General features: G+C 35.3%; 1 protein-coding gene across 7 annotated transcripts in view; it reads left to right on the top strand.

Annotated features, from left to right (window-relative positions):
* DCAF6 (DDB1 and CUL4 associated factor 6) overlaps positions 1-13,549 on the top strand; it is a 137,681-nt gene that overhangs the window by 39,429 nt on the left and 84,703 nt on the right. For all 7 annotated transcript variants that reach the window (XM_029934971.1, XM_029934973.1, XM_029934972.1 and 4 more), the window contains exons 4-6: positions 1,600-1,785; positions 12,347-12,460; positions 12,995-13,130. In XM_029934971.1, coding sequence (XP_029790831.1) covers positions 1,600-1,785; positions 12,347-12,460; positions 12,995-13,130 — 436 coding nt within the window. The remainder of the gene's footprint in view (positions 1-1,599; positions 1,786-12,346; positions 12,461-12,994; positions 13,131-13,549) is intronic.

Below are 13,549 nucleotides of genomic sequence, written 5' to 3' on the forward strand. Positions count from 1 at the left end.
AAAGTTGGATCCTTAGCTGACTGAGCCGCCAGGTGCCCCACTGATACACTTTCGGATGCTTGAATTGCCCCAGCTTGTTTCATGGGACATTTAAAGCCAACTTTGTGTCTCTTTTGACATACTGTTATATTTTTGAGCACATTTTTTTAAAGCATACCAGATACTCACATTTCATTAAATTCTCATGTACTCACATTTTGGGGATATGCCGCAATTTATTTAACAAGTCTCCTGTGTTTTGCTGTTGTGACCAGCTCAGTAAATAACTTTGTGCATTTTTTTTTTTTTATATTATTGGAAGTGTATCTTAAGGGCAGATTCCTAGAAATGGACTTATCTGGTCAAAGTGTAAACACATGTATGTCTTTGAGAAGTCCTGCCCCATTCCTTCCCATTGGTCTTGTACCATGCAGTTCTCCCACCAGAAATGCTGAAGAGCCTTATGGCTCACTTACATGGTGTGTTGTCAAAACTTGTGAATTTTTGCCAGTCTGAAAAGTGAGAATCAGTTTCTTAGTAGCCTCAGTTTGCATTTTCCTTATGGAACAAAGTTGCATGTTTTCTCACATTCTTTAGGCTACTCATGTATCTTTTTGTGAACTATGTAGATCTTTTGTCCATTCAATTTAAAACACCAGGTTTTGTTAAGTTTCTTTCTCTCAATTTTTAAGAACTGTTAGGGGAATAGGTCATATATCTGCAGTGTATGTTGCAAACATTTGAAATTTATTTAAAACTTTATTTCTGTCACAGGAATTTTAGTCTTTAATAATTAAGGAATTAGATGTTGGGACTTCTGTTCTAGTTTTTATCTGCATTGTTTCATTATTTTGACTTCATGGTTCATTTAAATTTAGTTTACTTTTATTTTTTTATCCTGAAAAGGAATAACTGAAAAATTATCCAGTAAACAGTTTCAAAGTCAGTCAGGATGGTCCTTTCTTTCTTCCCACCCCTGTACCTTCTCTCCAATCTTAAAAGTAACTTGTTGAAAGTAGATTATCTGAGAAATACAGGAAAATGTTTTTAAAATAGTAAAAATCATCTTCTCTCTCTCTCTACGTATAATGGTCTTTTTTAAATTTACTGAGATTTTATGAATGAGTTGACTACACCAAATAAGTGGAAGATTGTACATTTAATTTTCACAGTAGTATTCCTATAGATGATACTTCTTCATATCTCAAATCAAAGAAAAAGAAAACATGTGAGATTCTGATTTTTTTAAATTATAATTGTTTGGAATCAAATGATAATTTGAAAAATAATTTTTTAATGTTTGTTTACTTTTGAGAGAGTGACTGTGATTGGGGGAGGGGCAGAGAGAGAGGGAGACGCAAAATCCATAGCAAGCTCCTGGCTCTGAGCTGTCAGCATAGAGCCTGAAGTGGGCCTCAAACTCATGAACCCTGAGGGTGTAACCTGAGTCGAAGTCAGATGCTTAACCAACTGAACTAACCAGGCGCCCCTCAGATGATAATTTTTTTATTGAGATAATAATGTTAGTGAGAATTTATTCCTGGCTAAGATTTTTATTAAATATGAATATTTCTTTCTAGGAAGTAATAAATTGCCAAGATCTTTCTCTGTGTGTTTTAGGTTTTGACAACAGTTCGTTCAGGGCACCGAGCGAATATATTTAGTGCAAAGTTCTTGCCATGCACAAATGATAAGCAGATTGTTTCCTGCTCTGGGGATGGAGTAATATTCTATACCAATGTTGAGCAAGATGCAGAAACCAACAGACAATGCCAATTTACGTGCCATTATGGAACCACCTATGAGGTATAGTATTACTGTGGTTGTATATATATATGATATAAATGCGTGTGCTTTTGTTTAAGTATGTATATATGTGAAAATTTGTGTATGTATACATTCATGCGTATGTAGGCACAAAAACTAGTGACAGACTACCTAGATTTCAGGAAAGTACTTGAGGATATGTATGTTGATAGACTTGTGAATAAAGAAATAAAATGTAATAGTAACAGGGTTTGTAGTTGCAAACAGATGTCAGCCTTTAACAATACTTCTCTATTACTATGGTACAAACTTGTATACTAGGTTTCAACCTCTTAAACACTTTGTCACTGTCTTACATAAAGTCATTGATGGCATGCTCACCAAATCTTCCCATGGCAGAAAGAACACTAGTACGCTAGGCAAAGGATCAGATTCCTAAAGTACTTTCATAATAAGCTCAAGCCCTCAGCTGAATTAAATGAGGTGAAATGAATTTAAGCCTTAATTATACTGCTTAACTTGGCTCCCAAAAATTGCTTATTCTACAGAATGCTCTTTTAAATCTTTTTATGTCTTATCTTTGTATCAGAACATTCACTAGTTTTCCATTATTTGTGTTAACCTGGTATATCTTTTTCCATGATTTGAATTTCAGTTCTCTGGTAACATGTTTTGGTGTGTGCTTAGAGAAATAGTATATGGCTAGATTTGATTTTCTCATCCATTCTCACAATTTTGGCTTGAACTGGAGATTTTAGTCAGTTTACATTTATTGTTAGTAATGATATATTTGAATCTATTAATATACTTATTAATTGCTTTCTTTTTCTGTTTTTTTTTTATTTTCTCTATACATTCCCCCCTTGTCTTTTTTCTTCTTTTGAAATTGCTTGAGGATTTTGCTTTCTTTCTGTTTTGTTTCCGCTACTTGCATGGAAGATAGACATTCAATTTTTACAAACTATATCAACAAAGTCTAAAATCACTAATATATTTGCCCTTCTCTGAATAAAACACCTTAGAACATTGTGATCTCTTCATCCTTTGTCTAATTTTATATGCTTATATTGTTCTGAATTTAGTTACATCTTTTCTCTCATGAATTAAGTATTATCACTGTCTTATTAGTATTTGTGTACTAATACCTTTGGCTCTTCTACCACAGATTTTCCATGTGGAGTCATTGTGTACATAAAATACATTCTTTATGAATTTCTTAGTCCAAGTTTGTTAATAGAAACAATTTTTGTTCCCAATTATCCTTTTGTTTCCTTCATTCCTCCTTCCCTTTTAATCTTTTTCCAGAAAATGAAGACTTTTATACCAATTCTTCAAAGGTAGTTTTGCTGGATATAGACTTCTAGTTTGACAGTTATTTTATTTCAGATGGTATTCTACTGTATTCTGACTTCATTGTTGAAGCTGAGAACTCAATCATCGGTCTAATTGTGGTTTCTGTATAGTTAATCTGTCTCTCTTCATTGACTGCTTTTAATCATATTTTTTTTTTTTTGCTGTTTTTTTCCCTTTGTTAATGTCACCACAGTGTATTTAGGTTTGGATTTCCTTTTTACTTGTCATAGTTGGAATTTACTGATGTTTTTGGTCTAAGAAACTGGCATCTTGAAAAAATGTAGGAAATTTGCAGTCAATAGGTCTTTGGTTATTCTTTACTATTCTCCATTTTTTCTCTCTGGAATTCTGATTAGATGTATGTTGACCTTATTCCATCTACCATTAAACTTTTTTTAAAATTGAACTACAAAACACATAAGAAAAGTATATAAATCCTAAGATATAGTTTGGTAAATGATCATAAAGTAAATCTATGCATGTAACAAATATCTAAGTCAAGAAATATAAAAACATTAAGTATCCCAGAAGCCCCCTTATTTTGATATTTAATAATTTGTGAAATTCATCTGTGTTGGGTACAACTATAATGTGTTCATTTTCATTGCTGTGTGGTATTCCATTGTGTGAATGTACCATGACTGATCTGTTCTACTGTTGATGAAAAATTTAAATTTGATTTCCAGTTTGGAGAACATTCTTTTACATGACTTTAGGTACATAAATGCGAACACTTCATTGGGCATGTACTTAGAAGTAGACTTGCTTGGTCATAGGCTATGTATTTATTTATTTTAAATGTTTATTTATTTTTGAGAGAGAGTACAAGTGGAAGAGGGGCAGAGAGCAAGGGGGACAGAAGATCCAAAGCAGGCTCTGTACTGAAAGCAGAGAGCCTGATGTGGGGCTCAAACTCCCAAATTAGGAGATCATGACCTGAGCTGAAGTTGGATGCTCAACGAACTGAGCTACCCAGGTGACCCCGTATTTGTTTATTTTAGAGATACTACCAAATAATTTTCCAAAATAACCATAACAACTTATGTTCCTGCCAGTAGCATATATTGTGGCTCATCTTTGCCAACATTTGGTATTATTAATCTCTAATTTTGGCAGCTTATATAGTTATGTTTCAAATACCTTTCCCTGTTGATACCATTGAAGTTGATCTTCTCTTCATGTATTTATGGGTTATTTGGAAATAGTCTTGTCAAGTGCCTATTCAAATGTCTTTCCAATCGTTCTATTGGATTTTTCATCTTATTTCATTATTTTTGATTGATAGGAGTTTCTTAATCTCTTCTGCATATGAACCTTCCTTTTCCTACTCTGTAGTTGTATTTTCACTTCCCTAATGGTGTCTTTGTTTTGTGTTTTTTAATTGATATATATATCACTCACATATAACACCCAGTGCTCATCCCAACAAGTGCCCTCCTTAATGCCCATCATCCATTGTGCCTGCTGCCCCCACTCCTCCCTAATGGTGTCTCTGAATGAACAAATGTTTTCAATGCTGTCTAATATATTAGTTTTTTCCTTTATTATTAGTACTTTCTGCATCTTGGTCAAAATATTTTTTCCTATCTCAAGATTATGGAAATATTCTTCCATTTTCCCTTTTAAAAATTTATTGTTTTGTCTTTGTATTTAGATAGTATGAAGTAGAGGTTAACTTCTTTTCTCCATATGAATTTTTATATTAATTTATTTCTTCAAAAATTAAATCAGAATCCCAAGCAGCATACAAAGAGGCATTTTCTTTAAGGACATTTGAATAATATATATACCCATTTGCCAATGGTGTTTTTTGCTGAATACATACACATTGTATTTGGAATCGATTTTTTTTTAAACCAAAATTCTATCCATTGAACAATTCTGATGCTCCCTCTTCCTCCAGCCCCTGACAACCTCCATTTTACTTTCTGTTTCTGAGTTTATTTTAGATACCTTGTATTAGCAGAGCCATGCCGTATTTTGTCTTTTTGTGACTGGCGTAATGTCTGTAAGATTCAGCCATGTCAGCCTATGACAGGATTTCCTTCTTTTTTTTTAAGCTTATTCCTTTTTGATTGTATGTGTGTACCATAGAGATCCATTTCCTCGTCAGTGACATTGGACTACTTCCACCTCTTGGTTATTGCAAATAATGCTGCAATGAACATAGGGGTGCAAATATCTCTTTGGGATTCTGTTTTCAATTTTTTGGATGTATACACTCAGAAGTGGGAATGCTGGGTCATATGATAATTCTACTTTTAATTTTTTAAGAAACCTCCATGCTGTTTTTCATAGTGGGTGTTATGTACATTCCTAACAACAGTACATATGAGTTTCAGTTTTTCCACATCCTTATCAATACTTCTATTTTCTCTTTTTTCACGAGTGACTACTTTACTTTTTTTACTTTTAATTTTTTTAATGTTTATTTGTTTTTGAGAGAGACAGTGAGATAGAGTGTGAGCAGGGGAGGAGCAGAGAGAGAAGGCATCACAGAATCTGAAGCAGGCTCTAGGCCCTGAATTGTCAACACAGAGCTCGACACAGGGCTTGAACTCAGGAACCCTGACCTGAGCTGAAGTCAGACACTCAGCTGATTGAGCCATCCAGGCAGGCACCCTTCAGGAGTGGGTGTGAGGAGATCCCTTGCTGTGGTTTTGGTGGACATTTCCTTAATGATTAGAGATGTTGAATATCCCTTTTTGCGCTTGTTGGTGATTTGTATATCTTCTTTAGAGAAATGTCTATTGAAGCCCTTTGCCCATTAAAAAATTTTTTTTAATGTTTATTTATTTTGAGAGAGACAAAGAGCAAGCTGGGGAGGGGCAGAAACAGGGAGACAGAATCCGAAGCAGGTTCCAGGCTCTGAGCCGTCAGCAGAGATCGACACAAATCGTGAGGTCATGACCTGAGCTAAAGTGAACCAACTGAGCCACCCAGGTGATTTGCCCATTTTTAAATGGGATTGGTTTTTTGTTCTTGTTGGGCTGAAAGGGTTCTTTATGGGAATTAATGCCTTATCAATATAGAGTTTACATGTTCTCCCATTCCATAGATTTTTTTGAAGATAGCTATTATAAATGAGATTGTTTTCTTATTTTCTTTTCAGATTGCTCACTGTTGGTATATAGAAAAAAATGGTTTTTGGGTGTTGATTTTTGTAACTTGCATCTTTGCTGTCTTCATTTATTAGTTCTAATCATGTTTTGTATTGGAATCTTTAGGGTTTTTCTATATCTAAGATCACATCATCTATTCCATTCTAATTTCATTGCCTTTTTTTTCTTGCCGGATTGCTCTAGCTAGAACTTCAACACTGTATTGAATAGAAGTGATGAGAGTGGGCATTTGTGCCTTGTTCCTGATCTTAGTGATCACCGTTTTGTGTTTCACCGTTGAATATAATGTTAACTGTGAATTTCTATCAACGGTCTTTATTAGGTTGAGGTAGTTTCCTTCCATTCCTAGTTTGTTGAGTGCTTTTATTGTGAAGGAAGATTGAATTGTGTCTGGTCTTTTTCCTCCCCCTGCATCTGTTATGATGATCATGTGGTTTTTGTGCTTCATTATGTTAATACAGTGTATCACATTGATTTGCATATGTAGAACTCCTCCTTGCATTCCAGTAATAAATCCCCCTTGATTGTGCTGAATAATCCTATTAACTTGTTGTTTTGGGGTTTTTGGTATTCTTTTGAAGAGTTTTAAATCAGTATTCATCAGGGATATCATCTATAATTTTGTTTCCTTTTAGTATCTTTGTCTGGTTTTGGTATCAGAATAAAGCTATCCACATAGAATGAATTTGGAACTGTTTCTTCAGGTTTTTTTGTTTTGTTTTGTTTTGTTTTTGTTTTTGTTTGGAAGGATTTGAGAAGGATTGGTGTTAATTCTTTAAATGTAGGTGAAGTTCCCCAGTGAAGCATTTTGGTCCTGGGCTTCTCTTTGTTGGGATGTTTTTGATTACTGATTCAGTCTCCTTACTAGTTACAAGTTTGTTCAAATTGTTTATTTCTTCATGATTTAGTTTTAATAGGCTGTCTGTTGTTAGGAATGTATCCATTTCTTCTAGGTTCTTCCATGTTTCCATGTGTTATATAATTATTCGTACAAGTCTCTTAAGTTGCTTTTTATTTTTGTGGCATAGTTAGTAATTCTCTTCTTTCATTTCTGGTTTTTGTTGAGTCTTTCTCTTTTTTTCTCTCATCAGTGTAGGTAAGAGCTTGTCAATATTCAAGATCTTTTTAAAAAAACCAACTTTGGGGGGGGGGTGCCTGGATGGCTCAGTCAGGTAAGTGTCCAACTCTTGATTTCAGCTCAGGTCATGAACTCAGGATTCATGAAATTCAGGGTCTGTTTGGGATTTTCTCTCTCTGCCCCTCCCTCACTTGTGTTTTTTTTCTCTGTCTCTCTCAAAATAAATAAATAAGTAGTAAAAAATAAAAAACTGACTTAGTTTCATTGATATTTTCTATTTTCCATTTCCTTTATTTCTGCTTTATTATTTCCTTCCTCTTCTAACTTTGGGTTTAATTTGTTGTTGTTTTGTTAGTTCTTTGAAGTATAAATTGTTGATTGAGATCTTTATTATTTTTTTTTTAAGATTTTTTTTTTAATGTTTTATTTATTTATGATACAGAGAGAGACAAAGCATGAGAGGGGGAGGGTCAGAGAGAGAAGGAGACACAGAACTGGAAGCAGGCTCCAGGCTCTGAGCTAGCGGTCAGCACAGAGCCTGACGCGGGGCTCGAACCCACGAACATGAGATCTGACCTGAGCTGAAGCCGGAGGCTTAACCGACTGAGCCACCCAAGCGCCCCTCTTTATTATTTTTTAATGTAGGTATTTACTGCTATAAACTTCCCACTTGGTAGTGTACCATTTACTTAAAGTACTGATAGGGAAGTACTTTCTATTGCCATTTTGCCAATTTTTCTGTTTCTTATAATGATTTTATTACTTATTGGGGTTTTTTTTTGAAAATTTTTAACGTTTATTCATTTTTAAGAGACAGAGACAGAGTGCTATTGGGGAAGGAGCAGAGGGAGAGAAGGAGACACAAAATCTGAAATAGGCTCCAGGCTCCGAGCTGCCAGCACAGAGCCCAAAGCAGGGCTCGGAACTCAGGAACTGTGAGGTCATGACCTGAGCCAAAGTTGGACGCTTAACTGAGCCACCCAGGCGCCCCTTTTATTGTTTTTATTTTTCATTGATTGTCTTTGTTTTTATAGTGACATCCTTTGATTCCTTTCTTTTTACATCTTCTATAGGTATTTTCATTGTGGTTAAAGATTACACAAAATATCTTAGAGTTACAACAGTTTATCTTAAATTGATAACAACTTCAATCACACACACACAATACTCCGTTACATCCTTCCACTTTATTTTATTTTTTAAATGTTTGCTTATTTATTTTGAGGAAGAGAGAGCATGAGCTGTGGAGGGACAGAGAGAAAGGGAGAGAGAACATCTGAAGCAACCTCCACGCTGTCAGTACAAACCCAATGTGGGGCTTGAGTTTACGAACAGTGAGACCATGACCTGAGCCCAAATCAAAAGTTGGATGCTTAATGGACTGAGCCACCCAGGTGCCCCTCCTTCCCCCACTTTGCTCTCATTGTCACAGATTACATCTTTTTGTATGTTGTATTCATTGACTTAGTGTTGTAATAATCTTTAATGCTTGTATCCTTTAAATTCATTACCCAAATTAAAAGCAATTTACACATCACATTTACAGGATTGTAAATTTCTGTAGTTGTCTGTATATTTACTTTTCCCAGAGACCTTTATATATTTTTTAAATTTTTTAAAGTTTATTTACTATTGAGAGAGAGAGTGAGAGCACAGGCTGGGGAAGGGCAGAGAGAGAGACACACACACACAGAATCTGAAGCAGGCTTGGCATTGTCAGCGCAAAGCCCAACCTGGGACTCAAACCCACGAACTGTGAGATCGTGACCTGAGCCAAAGTCAGATGCTCAACTGACAGAGCCACTCAGGTGCCCCAAGACTTTTTATTTATCTATGCTTGTGTGTGTTATTATCTGGTACTTTTTGTTTTAACTTAAAAGACTCCTGTAAGTAGTTTTTGGAAGGCAGATCTTTTGGTGATGAACTCCCTCAGCTTTTGTTTATCAAGAAGGCCTTTATTTTTGTTTCTTTTATTTTCCTGTATATAGTATTCTTGGTTTGCAGGGGGGTTATTTTGTTTTTGTTTTCTTTCAGCACTTTGAATATATAAGCCCATTCCCTTCTGGCCTATAATGTTTGTGCTGAGAAATCCACTGATCTTATAGGAGCTCCTTTGTATGTGATGATTTACATTTCCCTTGCTGCTTTCCAGATTCTCTCTTTGACTTTTGACAGGTTGCCTATAATATGTCTTAATGTGTGCCTCTTTGGGCTCATCCTATTTGGAGTTCTTTGAGCTTCTTGTGTGACTGTCCATTTCCTTTGGGAAGATTTAGAAGATTTACAGCCATTATTTTTTCAAACAAACTCTCTGCTTCGCCCTTTTCTTCATCTGGAACTTCCATATATATATATATATATATATATGCTCAGTTTGTTGTGCTCTAAAAGTCCCTTAGGGTTTTCTTCACTTTTTTTCATTCTTCCTTTTTGTTCCTCTGACACAATAATTTCAAATGAGCTGTCTTCAGGTTTGCTGATTCTTCTTTCTGCTTGATCAAGCCTGATGTTGATCCCCTCTAGTAAATTTGTAAATGTCCTTATTATATTCTTCATGTCCAAAATTACCATCTGCGTCTTTTTCCAGTTTTACCTCACTGGTGATATTCTCCTTTTGTTCATGCATTGTTTTCCTAATTTCATTTAGTTGTCTATTTGTGTTTTCTTGTAATGCATTGAGCTTCATCAGTACGATTAATTTGTATTCTTTTCTTAGGCAATTCATAGATCTGCAGCTTTTTAGGTTCAGTTACTGAAGATTTATTTTGTTCCTTTGGACTATTAGTCTGTATCTTTGTGTGCCTTATTATTTTGTTGCTGTGATTTTTGCTTTGGAAAAAATAGCCTTCTCTCCTGATCTTATAAAGACCGGTTTTGTGTAGGGGGGAGAGTCTTTAGCAGTCAGCCCAGCTAGAGATTCTGGAGGTCCCTTAAACTTGTTATGAGGATGCATCTTCTCTGGTCTTGTATGTGTCAGTTTCCATTTAGAGAGATTTGGCTCCCTTTCCTGTCTGAGATGCTGCAAAAAAGCACTGAACTCTCTTTTGTTCTCTCAAGTCTTCTCATTGCTGAGTCAGATAAGACAGAAACTAGTCCCTTGGCAGCCTCCTTCACCTGCCTGTGAGCTGGAATGTTGGACACACATTCCACTCTTCTCTTTCCTTTCCAGTGGAGAAGTTGCAGGTTAGGCTTCCCTTCCCCCCCCCCCCCCCCCAGGTATTGTGCCTTGGGGAAGGCACTGGTATGATTGAAATGAAATAAGCTTTTCTTGCTCCTTTCATTATGACTGTACTTGGCTTTGAACTTTCCTGATATACTGCCTTCTTAACTGGTCTTTGGTAATCTCATAAAGGCTTTTTGACTTTATATTGTTATTAAAAGTCAGTATTTCTCTGGGGGAATGAGCTGAGGCATCCAGTTCTGCAGTTGTGCTGATATCACTCTTCATGTGGATTTTACCCATCATCTTTTATTGTAAAGATTGTCCCTCCTCCCCCATTGCTGTTCAGTGTGCTGTTAATAATAAAGAGTTATATATGTATAGATCCATTTCTGTACTCTGTTTTCCACCATTGGCCTAATTGTGCTTTTTAACTTTTGCAATAGCTTTCTAATGAATCTTGATATCTAGTAGAGTACATTCTCTTGTTCCTGTTTCAAGAATATTTTGACTATTCTTGATTCTTTGTGTTTTCAGTATAACTTTTCAAACCAGAATATTGTTTTCCAACAAAAACCATTTGCTGGGGCAACAGTTGGTTGAGTGTGTGACTTCAGCTCAGGTCATGATCTCATGGCTCATGAGTTTAAGCTTTCTGCTGTCAGCACAGAGCCAGCCTCAGATTCTCTGTTCGCCCCCCCCCCCGCCCCCCGTCCTTCGCCTGCTTGCACTCTTTCTCTCTGTCTCTCAAACAAAGAAAAAAATTTGTTGAAATTGGATTGTTATTATACTGACTTTAAAGATTAAATATAGGGCAAACTAGTATCTTAACAATTATTATATATTCTAATCAGTGGAGATGATATAGTTCTATATTTATTAAGGTTTCTAATTTCTAATATTTTACAGTTTTTTTATGTGGCATTACTGTATAGATTTCCTTAAAATTGTTAAATATTTGATATTTTGGTACACTGAGAAATGTTATTTTTTTTTTAAGGATTTTAGTTTTTAAATGGAGCTAGTATAAAAAAGTGGTTGAGGGGCACCTAGTTGGCTTACTCGGTAAGCATCCGACTCTTGGTTTTGGCTCCTGTTGTGATCTCATGGTTCATGAGATGGAGCCCTGCACTGGGCTCTGTGCTGACAGTGTGGAACCTATTTGGGATTTCTCTCTCTCTCTCTCTCTCTCTCTCTCTCTCTCTCTCTGCCCGCCCCTCCCCTGCTCATGCACATGCACATTCTCAAAGTAAATAAATAAACTGGAAAAAAAAATGCAATTGATGGACTTCTGGGTGGCTCAGTTGGTGGAACGTCCGGCTCTTGATTTCGGCTCAGGTTATGGTCTGAGGGTTGTACGATCAAGCCCTGGGCTCTGTGCTGAGTGTGGAGCCTGCTTGAGACTCTGTGTTTTCCTCTCCCCTCTCCCCGACCTCATGTACTCTTTCTCTCTAAAATAAAAAAAATCTTCCAATTTATGAACATAAAATCTCCCCTTACTTAGGACTTTAATTTTTCTCAGCCATGTTTTATAATTTTCAGTATCATGTGTCTTACATATACTTAACTATTTTATATTTTTCATGTTAATATAAATATTATTTAAAATTTTTAATTTCTGATGATTTTTTTGCTTAGTATATAGATACACCATTGATTTTTATATATTGATCTTGTATCTTGCGGCTTTGGTAAATTCACTTATTCTAATAAATTTTTAAAAAATTGCTTACATAGGATTTTCTGCTTAGATGATCAAATTGTCTGTGAATAAGACAGTTTTACTTCATTCTTTATTCTTTATTTTATGAAATAGTAGTAATGTCTTTCAAAGCCATCTGTTTCAGTGCTCAATAGCATTACTTGTACTTTTGTTTTCACCTCCAGATTATGACTGTACCCAATGACCCGTATACTTTTCTCTCTTGTGGTGAAGATGGAACTGTGCGGTGGTTTGATACACGCATCAAAACTAGCTGCACAAAAGAAGATTGCAAAGATGTAAGAATCAGATTTTTGTACAAATGACAAAAAATTAAGATTATAATTAAAATTGAACAGTAAGTTATCTCTGGGTTATAAGGTTATGGATGGATTTAATTTTATTAAGGTTGCTGATCTAGCATAATTATTCAGTGTTTTAGTCTTGTATTTGGGAGCAATTTTTAGTTTTTCCTTTTCAGAATGTAACTTTCATTACTCAAATATTATTTCTTTTTTCAACCTCTACTTATATTTCCATATGGTTTTTATTTTGATTGGTTTATGAGGAAAATTTACAGTACTGTATTAGAAGTCAATTTTGGAACTGTGTAGCAAACTGCAAAAAAAAAAAGGAATTTTTCTTAGAGTGATAAACTGAAAACTCTGATGTTGTTTTTCCTTCTCATTATCATACTAGCTTAGGGTTTCTAAGAAAGGTTATTTTCTTCTAATTAAAAGGACAGTGTTTTTAAGGTTCACATGTTTTAAGTCATTAGAGCATCCTCTTTGTGGCAGAGCTCCATGACGCTGGTGTGGTTTTATCTTTCGTAGGATATTTTAATTAACTGCCGACGTGCTGCCACATCAGTAGCTATTTGTCCACCAATACCTTATTATCTTGCTGTCGGTTGTTCAGATAGCTCGGTACGAATATATGATCGGCGAATGCTGGGCACAAGAGCCACAGGTAACAACTATATATTAGAGAAAATATAAGATTCTGTCAGTTCAAAGAATAAACCTATATGACGTATTTGCAATTTTAAAATGTCATTAGTTTGTCATAAAATTCAGTAAATACAGTGTATCTGAATATTATGGATTAATATAAAAACAGCATTTTACCAAGTTTTTATGACCCTATCAGTGTGATGGTTTTGTAGTTTATCCCTCTATAAAGTTGTAACAGTTGATGTATTAGTTTCCTATGGCTGTCGTAACAACCACAAATTGGGTAACTTAAGATAACAAATTGATTCTCACATTTTTGGATGCTATATGTCTAAAATCAAGGTTTCACAGGGCTTTCTGCCAGGGGCTTTCAGGGAGGATCTATTCCATACTGCTAGCTTCTGGTGATTGCTAGCCATCTTGGATTTTCAATGT

This window comes from Suricata suricatta, chromosome 3, assembly GCF_006229205.1.
Source record: "Suricata suricatta isolate VVHF042 chromosome 3, meerkat_22Aug2017_6uvM2_HiC, whole genome shotgun sequence".
Lineage (NCBI taxonomy): Eukaryota > Metazoa > Chordata > Mammalia > Carnivora > Herpestidae > Suricata > Suricata suricatta.